We start from the raw sequence: 14079 nt of genomic DNA, 5'->3' as shown, positions 1-14079 counted from the left end.
AAATATACCTAAGACTCGACCTTTCAATCCCTCTCAAAAAAAGTCTCTTTAAAAAGTTCTAAGAATGAAACAAACAAAACATTCTCACAATGTTGGCTACGAAAATTTATTACAACAGTTGCAGGAATGGTTCTTAGTCCTTTACTCAGTGATTATTTGCTTTTACTTTATGCACGATTTTAGTTGTTTGGTTATCTGGCCTCTCATTTTAGAAGAGAAGTGTTGCTATGGGAAGACACTCCAAAAGCCATGAAATGAGAACCCAAAGAAAGTCTCCTTCCCTCCAAAGCTGCAAAAACGGCTTTAAAAAAAAGCAGCAGCCTTCAGGACATTATCAAATTACAAACTAGCATACTCAATGATGTCTCAAATAACTTCTGTTTTTAAAAATTCAACATACAATATTTAAGAAATAGGAAGAGTATACTATATTTTGCTAAAATACAAGTGCTAAGTAGACTATCTGACAACTATGTAAAAAAGAGATATTAAGGTACAAATTCAGTTGTACTTTAACAAAAGAAGGAAAAAAAAACAAGATTTAAGGCATTTCACGCTGCCAAGAAAGCAAACAGGGATGACAGACAGTTTCTAGGCCTAACGGCTTGCTTTTTCCTCCCTTTGTTAGAGCTATTAAAAATAAAAGGGTAAAAGTTGCTCAATAATAAAAAAAGGTTTTTTCATGAATCGAAGTCTTTACCCAAATTACAGCTACTGATTGCTTAAAATAACAGAGATCAGTATTATCTCTTTAGAGTTTTGAAGAGTTAAATAAGATAAAAAGAACAGAGTTTCTTTATAGGTTTTATTTTAGACACCACTGATTACAGAGTTCAAATTGAAACTTAGGTTAATGACAACTGTGGAAACTGAAAACAAAGACTATCTCTAGACTCTCTAAGAACATAAATTCTGGCAAATTTTTAAAAATTTTATAGTAAGAAAGGTGACAACGGTGTTATTCTCAAAAGGCATTGACTTTCAAGCCTTTATCTCTGAAGACTTGACCCTGCGCATCCAAACTCCAAACTCACATGGTTATCTTCCTACCAACTACTTCCATGTGAATATTTTGTCATCGTCTCAAACCAAACACTTGGTTAAATGCAACAAATACCCATCCCTCATCCCTCACAACCTTCCAGCCAAACTAGCTTTCCTTGTTGATTTCCAACCCCTGCCAAGCAGCCTTGAAATCTTCTTTCCTTTCTGCTGCTACTGCAACAACCCCAGGTCAGGCTCTTCATCATTTCACTTGGCTATAAAAAATTCCACTGGTTTGCGTGCTTCTACTTTCTTTCTGCCTTTAAACTACAGTGCCCGAAAAATATTTTTAAGTCATTTTTTTTTCCTGTTACTCCTAACTTTACAAATTCTTTTTTTTTTTTCTGAAGATTTTATTTGTTTGACAGAGAGCACACAAGCAGACAGAACAGCAGGCAGAGGGAGAGGAAGAAGCAGGCTCCCCCTGAGCAGAGAACCCGACATGGGGCTAAATCCCAGGACCCTGGGATCATGACCTGAGCCAAAAGCAGATACTTAACCGACTGAGCCACCCAGGTGCCCCCTAACTTTACAAATTCTCTAATTCCAACTAGATGAAGTTGGATGTGAGAGCCATCTGACAGATACTGAAACTTTACAGAGATAACCTGGCTGATCCCTCATTGCTCAGCATGCATCCTTTTTGGGGCCACAGTTCAATCTTTATGTGATCAAGGCTCAATACAATATGGCTTCCAATTACCTTTCTGAATCTCTCTTCCTTTAAAGCATGTCAAAGTTATGTCCCATTATGGCAGTCTACTTCTCTCCTAAATAGGAATATTCCTCTATTCGTACACGTGGGCCACTGCCCTTGTCAAGAAGGTTCTCCTCCCACTTCTTTTACGCTTAGCCTCCTGATCTTTAAAGGCTAGACTGAAGCCCTGTCTCTTCCATGGATCTTAAAGATTTCCCTGAATGGTCAATTCATTAACCTTACTTAATACTGCGAAAGTATTGCTTACCTAATAACAAATTATATACATTTAGTATTTCAAATTAATACGTTGAAATAAATACAGTTCATGTCTCCTGCCACATCTTTTCTAATGTCAATTTCTGCTCATATCAGCAAAAAAGACACAAAATAGGCAGGATACAGGTTAAGTTTAAAAGCTACCAGGGGAAGGTGTGAAGGTGATAACTTCTAGAAAACAAACCTATCTCATGCTTTTTGACTCCCTAAGATCATGAACTTTATTTTCCTTCTCCTTCATTCCTTCACCTAGCAAAGGGCCTGGCACACAGTAGGAATCCTTTAAATACTGGTGAATAGTGCTTTGCACTTTACAGAGGACAGTGTGTTTTTTTTACTCACTTAACACAAGGCAAGATTTACCCTCAATTTCCAGAGGAAAATACAGAGGCTTGGAGGCTCGTCCAAGATCATGAAGTTAGCAGGTGGCAGGAGTGGGTCTGGAACCCAGGTTTTCACATTCTTACTCTGGAATGTTTTACAAAGGATACAGTCCACCTTGCCTAGTCATTAGCCTATGCTGCTCAACTCTAGAGCAGAGCAGAGCACAGCACAGCAAAAAACAAGAGGCAAAACAAGGGCAGAGGAGAAAGTACACACTTTCTTTTCTACCTGCCACCTCTGTACCTCCTTTCTCACATTAGCATGACAGCTGTTTTCCAGATATAACACAGGGCTACTTTAGGCAGTAATGACACTAGATGTAGACAGGCCCCAAATCATTTCTTCAGTCTCTTTTTTCCACAGCTCAAATACTGATTTTGATGTTCCCAGAATCTAGAACTTCTCCTGGACACATGAAAGGGAAGAGCCTCGGTATGTCATACAACTCTTCCTCGTAAGTGAGGAACAACTTTATGGTGGACAGATCAGGGAGACACAGGTTCAAAAGATCGGAAGTGAAGGGCACATATGATCACAGAAGATGACGTAAAATGAATTCACTCATCTGTGAAATATGGATGAGAGTATCTGATTGATAAGAATGTAAGCCTCAAAAGGACAGAAATTTTGTCTTTTTTGTTCACTGACATATTCCCAGTATATAAAGTATTCAATAGTATTTACTGAAAGGATTAAAATATGAAGATTGTTATGAGGATTAGGTAAGAGAATATGTGTAAAATGCATAGCAACTGACAAGTAAGAAGTACCTTCCCTGATTCATGTCTACATCTGGGTATCTCCTACGTTTCAAAAGTAGTTCTAGTAAGACAAGTAGCAATCACATGGCCATTGTTTATCCTTGTGTAATTTCCCTATTTTTATTTACTCTGGCAAGGACTATATAAGCATAGTTGCTTTGGGGTACTGATTCTTTCAACATTACTTTATCTTTTTCTGGGGGGGGGAGGGGCAGAGGGAGAGTGAGAGAGAGAATCTGAAGCAGACTCCACACCCAGTGTGGAACACAACCCGGAGCTTGATCTCACCACCATGAGATCATGCATGACCTGAGCTGAAATCAAGAGCCAGACGCTTAACTGACTAGCTACCCAGGCGCCCCACTTTCTTTCCTTTTTCATAAAGGCAACACAACCATCTAAAATATAGAAATATATATAGAAAGCAAAAATTACCCATCATCTCACTATCCAGAGAACAGTACACAATGCCATTAGATTCCAAAAGAACACAATCACCATTTTATAGATTTCCTAAAATGAATTTCTCTATTTGCAGAGGTCCTGAACCCCCAAATTAGGTGAATTCCTTTCTTTCCCTTCAAAGTAGCTTTGGATAGAGCCTCTCAAATGCTAGCTAGCATATCTCACTTAACATTATCCTGTATAGTGCCGATCTATTATAGGGGAATATAACAAAAATATTTTTATATTTAAAATATACATCTACATCTAAGTATTGATATATTCCTATTAAAATGCTAAGCCATGTAACTGATCTCTCTCTACATATATATCTATAGGGAGATACATCTACATAGATATATATGAATGCACTAAAAGGAACGTTATCTTACATGCTCAGCTAATGAATGCTAAAAGGCTGCCCGCATTCTTAGTGGAATGATAGGGGGCAATTTGTCTGATAACTCTGCTGATGTTTCTTTTACTGCCATTGTAATGGCTTTTGGTGAATACTTTTTACCCACTGTAGCTAAAAAAAGTGAGTATTAGTGCAGGACTTGGTAGATGCCGAGGAAATGTATTACTCTGCAGCTTTTTATGGTAGCCAGAAGAGTTTCTAAAAAATGTTAAGGAAAACAAGAGGATATCAACAGACAGTAACAAGTGAAGAATAATTTTAAGAGGGTACCTAAAGAAAGATGTGAAGACCTATTATAACTTCAGAGGATACGAAAAGCACAAGAAGACCACCAATATGTAGTAAGAAAGACGCCCATCTCCACAAGACTGAACCACTCCAACTACTCTGTGCTGTGCCCACTATTAGCTCTCCTGTTTCCAGAACTGTAACCCCCCTCACAAAACTGAGAACGCATGTCATGTTAAAAACATTAAACACAGGGACACCTGGGTGACTCAGTTCGTTGGGCGTATGACTCTTGATTTTAGCTCAGGTCAGGATCTCAGGGTTTTGAGACTGAGCCCTGGTTCCGGCTCCACGCTCAGTGGGGGGTGTGCTTAAGATTCTCTCTCTCCTGGGGCGCCTGGGTAGCGCAGTCGTTAGGGCGTCTGCCTTCGGCTCAGGGCGTGATCCCGGCGTGCCGGGATCGAGTCCCACATCGGGCTCCTCCGCTGTGAGCCTGCTTCTTCCTTTCCCACTCCCCCTGCTGTGTTCCCTCTCTTACTGGCTGTCTCTCTGTCACATAAATAAATAAAATCTTTAAAAAAAAAAAAAAAAAAAAAAAAAAAGATTCTCTCTCTCCTTCTCTCCTTCCCTACTGGGCTCTAGTGTGTGTGCTCTCTCTCTCAAATAAATAATCTTTTAAAAAATGTTAAACACAGGAACCTGTCCTTTACTTAAATCAGAACTCAGGAGGAGCCTGTTATTCTATGAATTCATCTCCAAGTGAAGCCTACAGCTTTCCCTGTTCTTGTCGTTGGATGGGTTCATGTTATACAAAAATAATGTGGAAAATTGATTTCTTGGCTTGATCCTTCTAGGTTATGCTAACTACAGCTCTAAGCTGGACCTTTTAGTCATTCCTCATTTACCAGTTACTAGGGAGAATGTTCTTTCCTACCTGAAATCTGTACCCATCATTAATAAAAAGGTCTCAAAATATTCAAAGCAGAATTTATCATTATGTAACTTTTTATTTTATTATTTATTTTTTAATTTTCAGATTTTACTTTTTTAAAGTAATCTCTACACCCAGTATAAGCTCGAACTCACAACCCTGAGACCAAGAGCCTGACACGTCACTGACTGAACCATCCAGATGCCCCAATTACATAACTTTTTAAAGCATTTGATACTAACTCCAATCTGAAGGTCAAGAGTTGAACATCAAATATTTTTTGCCAACTGTCACATGTGAAAGACTGGGACAGCAGGGTTGATGACGACTTTTATGACAGAAAAGATAAATATATTTTTTGTTCTTCTAAAAACTCAAATACTGATTATAGACGAAATTCCATTATGGAACTGTAATGAAAGAGAGCTAACAGAAACAAAAACTTTCCATTTAACACTCTTTGGGGTGACATCATTTTAAAGTCCATAAAAATTTATCTCAGAAGGTAAAGATTAAATTTACCTTATTTTCTTCTAGAAATTTCAACTTGATTGAAACATCATTACGCATTTTATCGTATTTTTCCTTATGTGCTTGAAACAGATGCTGTGATTGCTCAATCTTTGGCAGAGTGTTGGCATCACGTGGTCCAAGATTCAGTTCTTCCAAATCAGTGCGATACGCATCATATTCAATCCTGGAAAAGACAGAGTAAGTGAGGAATTTTACAAAAACAGAGTGAAATAAGTTTAGGAGGTGAGCTGGAAATATGTGACAATCTCATATTATACATTAATAGGTAATTCTCATACATACATTACACCTTATACTTTTAAAACAATGTATTTCTTTAATACAAAGAGCTATTACTATAAGCATGGGGGGGGGGAGCTGCTTATTAATCTCATTAACTATTCTTCCCAAAGTACAGTATTAACTGACAAGTAGAATTTCCAAAATTTAAAAACCAGTTTAAAAAAACAGATCTCAAAACCTAATGCTAACAAGATCAAGTGATCTATTTCACATGGGAATTGGTTAATACCAATAAAGCAAAGCATATGAAGATAGCAGACTTTAGGATGACATACTTTAACTGGTAAAAGGAAGTTACACTGAGGGTCAGCAGTCCTAAAAGTATAGTCTAGACAGCAAGGCAAAACAGAAATCACATATGTAACTTAAAATTTTCCAGTAGTCACATTAAAATAATAAAAATTATTTTTTTATTAAATAAATAAATTAAATAAATAAATAAATAAATAAATAAAAATTATTTTATTAAAAAGATTTTATTTATTTATTTGATAAAAAGAGAGACAGAGAGAGAAAGTATAAGCAGGGGGAGTGGGAGGGAGAGGGAGAAACAGACTCCCCACTGAGCAGAAAGCCTAACGTGTGGCGAGATCTCAGGGCCCTGGGATCATGACCTGAGCTGAAGGCAGATGCTTAACTGACTGAGCCACCCAGGTACCCCTAATTTCACCTTTTAAACAATATATTTTATTTTACCCAATATATCTACAATCTTATCATTGCAGCATGTAATCAAGGTAAAAAGATTGTTAATGAACTATTTTACTTATTGGGGGAGTAGTAATGAGTCTCTGAAATCCATTGTATATATTACACATCTATCACATCTCAGTTTAGGCTAACCATATTTCAAGGGCTCAACAGACACGTGTGGCTAGTGGCACCACAGGGGACAGACCAACTCTGGATGGATTTCCATAACATTAGTATTTAGAACGCGACAATGGCATCTATTACAGAGCACTTAACACTTTGTGCTCCTTTGAGATGCCTACTCCCTAATATTCTCCTACTACTAAAACAGTTAACCCCCCCCACCACTCCATGATCACACTGCACCTCATAATGCCTCTATCACAGCACCTATGTAAGTACACTACTATCTTGCTTATTAAACACTGACTTATCCAGCAGTCTCTACTATTCAGTACTCAGTTAAGATCAATGTGACCTCTGATTTAGTCAAAACCAGCATCACAAAGCTTATGCCCTAGAACTAAATTCTTTATCCAATATCTAGAGTACAATCTACATCTCTTATTCTGGCAATTAAGAATATTTTAAAGACTTATTTTTTTAGAGAGAGAGAGTGTACGCACATGAGGTGGGTGGGGAAGAAGCAGAGGGAGAGAAATGCAAGCAAACTCATGGCTGAGTATGGAGCCCAGTGCAGGGCTCGATCTCACGACCCCAAGGATCATGACCTGAGCTGAAACCAAGAGCTGGACACTCAAATGACTAAGCCACCTAGGCATCCTTAAAGAATATTTTATTTTATTTTAAAAAGATTATTCATTTACTTATCTGAGAGAGAGAGAGAGAGACAGAGAAAGCACAAGCAGGGGGAGAGGCAGAGGAAGAGGAGAAGCAGACTCCGTGCTGAGCAGGGAGCCCGATACAGGGCTTGATCCCAGGACATGGAGATCATGACCTGAGCCGAAGGCAGACACTTCACGGACTGAGCTGCTGAAGCGCCCCCTTTAAGAATATTTTAAACAACATAAACTATATTCCAATGTGACTTGAGAATTTATTTTTATCTACTGAATTTAACAAACTTGATCTTTCAGGGCCAAAAGAGAACTATTCATTCACTGATACACTGATTCATTTAACAAATATTAACTGAGCCCCTTCTATGTTCCAGACACTGTGCTAGAAACCAGAACTATAAAGATGAACAGATAAAGTTTATCTTCAAGAAACTTGCAGTCTAGAGGGAGAGAAGCTCTTGAACAACTACAACAAAATGAGATAATGGTAACTACCATGAAGGAGGGAGAATAAGGTACAGGGAAATCAAGAGGAAGAATTGCCTAATTGGGTATCTCGGAAGAGAATTAAAACACTAAAATTAAAATTTCAAGGAGTAAAATCTTCTGAGGTGGACTGTGGTAGGGAAATAGAGTAATCCAGGAAGAGAAAAGCATGAACAAAAGCACAGAGTTGTAAGATACCATGATACATTTGGGAAGTAATTCAGTATGTCATAACCTGAAGTTGACAGTGGAAGGAATTAAAGTCAGACAGGTAGCCTGACATTAAGCAGGGCCTACAGGCCACACTAAAGGGATCAGATTTAATCTGGTAGGTCAAGTGATGTGATGGGGAGCCATTTAAGAACACTGATCTAGAAAGTGACATGTCCTACTTGTTCAGAATAGAAAGGGGGCTCTAGTAGTAAGAAATGGAGGATGGACTGGAGTAGATTAAGAAACAGAAACAAGGAAACCAATTAGAAGACCATGGGCAAAGAGAAATGAGTCCCCTGAATCAAGACAACGGCAGTGGGGCTAAGAAGGGGAGATAGATATTAAAGATTCAGGAAACAAGACTGACATGGTAATGATAACCAGTAAGTCAAATTCCATGGGTTCTCTAGCCAAACTGAATGACCACTCTGATCTTCACTGGCTCTAATGTCTTGAGCTAATAATTTTATCTCTTTCTGCTTCAGTTTTTCATCTATAAATGAGAATAAGAATCTCCACAAAAGATAGAGTATTTAGGATACCTGGTAATAACTAGTATCTTTAGAGTGCTTATTATAATGGCCAAATTAGAAGAGGGATAGCCAGATGTAAATATACTAAAAACAATAAAAAATGAAAGAAAATAAATAAGTAGAACAAAAATAAATAAGTGATATATGGTGATTTAATGTGAAAACAAATATCCTTCATCAGCTTGGAACACATTTCCAAACAACAAGATTAATATAAACATAATCAAAATTATAATACTGACCTTATATCCCTTAATTTTTATATCCAGAGTTTGTAGATGGTATCAAAGTAAAACTTTCCGTAAGAGCTTCTCTAACAGTGCTCATTACCACCAGGGAGAGAAGCACACTAAATTTTCAAAATGCAACTCTTCAAGGTTGCCAGTCTGAACTGAATCCATACCAATAAAGTTAGTGACAGTTGGTTACTTTATGGCTTATGTAAAACTTCTAGAGAACAGGTGTCCACATTTGAAAAGTCTTGACCACAATTGACTCCCTTGTTGGTGCTGCTGTGGAGAAGTGTTGAATGGGCCGTTACAAGATTTTCTATACATGGAGCACCAGAGGGCTAGGAAATACTTGTACACAATGCATAATAGGGAGCATTAAAAGGCCACCCGGACATTTGCCTAAATTGCCACTTTTTGTGCTGATCAAATAGCTGACCCATGCCCTAAAAGTCAGTAAATTTTGGTTCTGACGGAGAATAAAATTCAGCTACTGAGAAATTTTTAATCTAGGATTCTTTCTAACTGTTATCCCTCTGCAGGCAATGTTTTAGTATTACAACTAGTGAGTTCCTCAGTTACTTCGATAAATAGAATAGAAAAGTCAAACCCCAAGCTAAGCTTAATGAATAAAATCACACTGAAATTTCAATAAAAAAAGAATAAATTATGGGGTGAGGTCATTATTGTTGTTAGTTTTTAAACTACACACAGAGGTTGTTAAAGATTTTCTGATGACCAGCTACCAAGTACATATAACCTGATTTATAACTCTGTTCAAAAGTTTCAAATAAACCCATATATTAGATTGAGATTTTTAAAAAACATTTTATTTATTTACTTGAGAGAGAGAGTGCGTGCTTGAGCAGGGGAAGGGGCAAAAGAGGGAGAGAGAGAATCTCAAGCAGACTCCCCACTGAGACGGAGCCTGATACGGGGCTCAATCTCATGACCCCGAGATCACGACCTGAGCCCAAATCAAGAGTCAGACACTCAACCGACTGAGCCCCTAGACTGAGATCTTTTATCACATTGTACTTTAAGTCAGATATCTCAATACAAGATGTGAAAATTATTACTATTAAAGATTTTATTTTTAAGTAATCTCTACACTCAATGCGGGGCTCAAACTCACAACCCTGAGATCCCAAGTCACATGCTCCATTAACTGAGCCAGGCATGTGCATCATAATTTTTTAAACAGATATGAAAATTTGAGAGAAATCCAGTTGAAGTTTGAGACTGAAATATCAAAAGTAAAAGGAGAGCCAATGGGCTCTCATTTTGGCTTTGAAACTGGCTCCAAACGAGCAAACCTTTTAACCTCCACAGGCTTATTTTTCTCCTCTACAAATTAAAAAATGACCCATGTACTGTTCAATGACTTACCTAATGAATTTCTCTTTCTTTACTATGGGCTAATATTTGAAAAAAAAATTTTTTTTAAGTAAGCTATATGCCCAACATGGGGCTTGAACTCACAACCCCAAGATCAAGAGTCACATCCTCTACCTAGTGAGCCAGCCAGTCAGTTACCCCATAATATGGGTTAATATTTTTAAAAGCACCTTAGAAATAATGGACAAAAAGATATTATATGCTAAAATAAAACATGTTTTACAATATACTAAACAAAAATATATTTGAGGTACTAGAAATATTTTCAGGGTAGGTAGACAATTACAAAGTACAGAAGCAGAAACTAGATTCATGTAATTCTTGACTAGGAGGTGGTAGGGGGTAATATGGGAACAAAAGAATTTTCATCTTCAAAACCCACAAATATTAAAACAATTGGAAGATCAGAAAATAAGAATGCTTAAAAGAGTTAAAGAGATAAAAGGAAAAGAGTATTCATTATGTACAAATTAGGACATCATGAATAAGGAACAGATTTGGAAAAGAACCAAATAAAATTTATAAAAATAAAAAATATACAGAATATTCTTTTGAAAAATAAAGACAATGTCCATGAAAAGATTTAAATAGAGGAGGGAGAACCAATTACTAAGAGTGTTCCTGAAGGGATTCCTACTGAAGGGTATCTTACTGAGAAATTCCTTCAGTGTTATTGAGGGATATCCTACTGATGAATTCCTTCTGTTTATGTTTTTCACCTCCTAATTTTAATACTGTGTTAGTAAATAATTGAAACAATGGAGAACAGTAAAAAACCAAGTCTAAATCCTAAATAGGGCACATAGCCCCATCTCCACCCTTCTCCTAACAAACAACCCACAGCTATTTATCTTGACCTTCATTTCCAAGTCATTAAGAACCACATGTTAAATGCTAAACCTAAAATTACAAACACAGAACAACACAGAAGCATCTCTTCTTGTGAAAAGATTAAAAGTTAACTTTCCAAGGGCTTTTACTTATGTGAAGCATAAGGAAATATATACTTAAGAAGAAGCACTCAAAAACTAGATAAGAGTTTAGAGTTTTCATAGGCATTTTCTCCTATCATTAAACTAGGGTAAGGGGCCAAAACATAAAGTTATACTTCTAAAAGGTACAGTTTGTAGTTATCCTCAACTATGCTATAAAAAGTATAACAGGAAATAAGGATTTCAAGTGTTCAGAGGAAAAAAAACACTCAAAGTAAATCAGAATAGAATGAATGGGAGAAAAATTGGGCCTGGAATCAAAAGCTGAAAATGCTATTGCTATTCTGCTAAAATATACTTAGCTTACCTAACAGGATGATTATGAGATAGAGAAATTAATGATGACTGTACGTGTGTGTGTGTGTATAAAACGTATGAAAACACTGCATTATGAACAGTTATGAAAATATGTAAAAGGTAAAATACGAGAGTTTAGAGCTGATTATAACCTAGATAAGTGGAAGGCTAGGATGTTGGTATCCACAACATAAAAATCATGGAAGCAGAAATGAACTTGTATATTGAAGAGAAAGTGACACTGTAAGTCTGGCTATTGTACTGCTTCTACTGGGAAGCAGCAGCAATAAGAATGAAGAGAGGCCGAAGGCCAGATTATAGAGGGCATCTACTAACTACCTAGTAGAACACAAGGTCCTATCTTTTTCTAAGGAAGCGGAACTAGGAGATCCTCTATCTCCCTATTCTCTAACAGGCAGGGTTGAGCACATGACCAAGGCTCAGACACTCTCTAGGCAATGAAGCAAAATATTCAGGGGCCTGTTAGAAATGACTTATGGTAGCTGTGGCAACATCAAGTACCAGAGGTACTCAGCATCAGGATCCTAATTAGATTTGTCTGAGGCATTATCTTGATTTTGATTCCTGCTTGTTTCCAGAATCTGTTCTCCTGCCTTTCTCTTAGTTCTATGGGCTATCCTATAATCTTCTACTGCATTCTTTTTCTGTCCATATTAGCCAGAGTTGATTTCTAGCATATGCAATCTAAACTCTTAACTGAATTATGTACCATCTGTAAACAGACAGTATAATGAAAATTTATACCTACCTGGCACTTTCATATTGTTTCACAGTCATTAATGTATCCTCAATTGTTTTATTCACCAAAGTGTTCACACTGGCAATGAAAAAATTAATGGCTCCAAGAAGAGTCTCTCCATTTTTAGCCAGTAGCTTCTGGGTATCTGCGTTGTAGCCAAATTCTTCCTAAAACAAAAACATCACCTTAACATAGCCACTTATTAGTGAATGTGACAAAAAAATCTCAAATGCATCACTAATGGGAAAATATTTGATTTAGAAAATATTTGATTTAAAATATTTAGCTATAGAAGTTTCTTCTTTTAATGTTTAAATAAACAAATCTAAATCACAGCTAGCTATAAAATTACCAAAAAAGTGCAGTAAACCGAAATTGTCATCAGCTCAGATGTATAGCTAGAATTAAATAATTTTAAAAAGTTAAACTACTTTGTACTAGAAAGAATATTTTCATTTCCATGTTTTGTTTTTCTTATACTATAAGCACAGCTGTTAAGAGAAAAATATAGCAGATTATTAATCAGAGAAACCATAACTTTCACAACCAAATTAGGTTAACAATTGACTAAAACTTTCAGACATAAGACAGACTGCAATTTTTGTGTTTTGACATAATCCTCTCAGTGTATAAATATTAACAATGCACATTTCTTTGTAAACTCAGTGACTAGTTGACTCCCAAACTCAGGTCTACATAGGTGCACAGCTGGGGAAGGATCACTCAACACTCACTTCGAGTTCATTTGCTCTGAATAAACTGAGTCTTGGATTGAAAACATTACATGTGACTCCTTCAAAAATGGCAAGTACTAACTCTAAACTTTCAGTAGTGAAAGACTGGAAAGCTTTAACAGATTACCAGGACACATCGGAACAAGAAAAAATTTGATCATAGCTTATTGTCATTCAATTTGAGAATTCTGAAGTTTATTATGAAACACTTAACTTCAGCTGAAAAAAATGTAATATGAAATTAAATAAAATCTTAGAAAATGCAAGTTTAATGCTAGTGCTATAGATTTAATTAAATTTCTAGGTGATAAAATATCTAATAATTAATAAATAGCAGGAAATTAATTTTATGGTGCTAAAAGCATTTTCCTTTGAGACATCCATGTAACTCTTTTTTTTTTTTTCTTAAGATTTATGTATTTGAGGGGCGCCTGGGTGGTTCAGTCAGTTGAGTGTCTGCCTTCAGCCTGGGTAATGATCCGGAGTCCTGGGATCCAGCCCCGCATCAGGCACCCTGCTCAGCAGAGAGTCTGCTTCTCCCTCTCCCTCTGCCCCTTCCCCCTACTCATGCTCTCTCTTGCACGATCTCTCTCAAATAAATAAATAAAATCTTTTAAAAAGTAGAGAAGATTTATGTATTTGGGAGAGAGCACATGGGTGCACAACTCAGGTGAGGGGCAGAGGGAGAAGGGGAGAAAGAATCTCAAGCTGCCTGCCTGCTGAGAACGGAGCCTGACCTGGGGATCCACCCCAAGACCCTGAGAGATCATGACCTGAGCCGAAATGAAGAGTCTGACACTCAACCAACTGAGCCACCCAGGTACCCTAACATTGTTTACTTCTAAAAATTCTCAATATCCGCAAATTCACATTATTAACACTGAAAATGCCACAAGTCCTAATTAGCCAAAGGGAGAGCTATACAACCTAGAAGGCTACTC

General features: G+C 37.0%; 1 protein-coding gene across 15 annotated transcripts in view; it reads right to left on the bottom strand.

Moving 5' to 3' along the window:
* Positions 1–14079, bottom strand: part of ARFIP1 (ARF interacting protein 1) — a 114147-nt gene that overhangs the window by 22065 nt on the left and 78003 nt on the right. For all 15 annotated transcript variants that reach the window (XM_045798815.2, XM_087866521.1, XM_045798807.2 and 12 more), the window contains 2 exons: positions 12414–12571; positions 5709–5883 (listed from right to left, as the gene is read on the bottom strand). In XM_045798815.2, coding sequence (XP_045654771.1) covers positions 5709–5883; positions 12414–12571 — 333 coding nt within the window. The remainder of the gene's footprint in view (positions 1–5708; positions 5884–12413; positions 12572–14079) is intronic.

This window comes from Ursus americanus, chromosome 13 (genome assembly GCF_024610735.1).
Source record: "Ursus americanus isolate L20-20 chromosome 13, mUrsAme1.1.p, whole genome shotgun sequence".
In the NCBI taxonomy this organism is placed as follows: domain Eukaryota; kingdom Metazoa; phylum Chordata; class Mammalia; order Carnivora; family Ursidae; genus Ursus; species Ursus americanus.
Note: the sequence above shows the minus strand (reverse complement) of the source record. Positions and strands in the feature narration are given on the sequence as shown.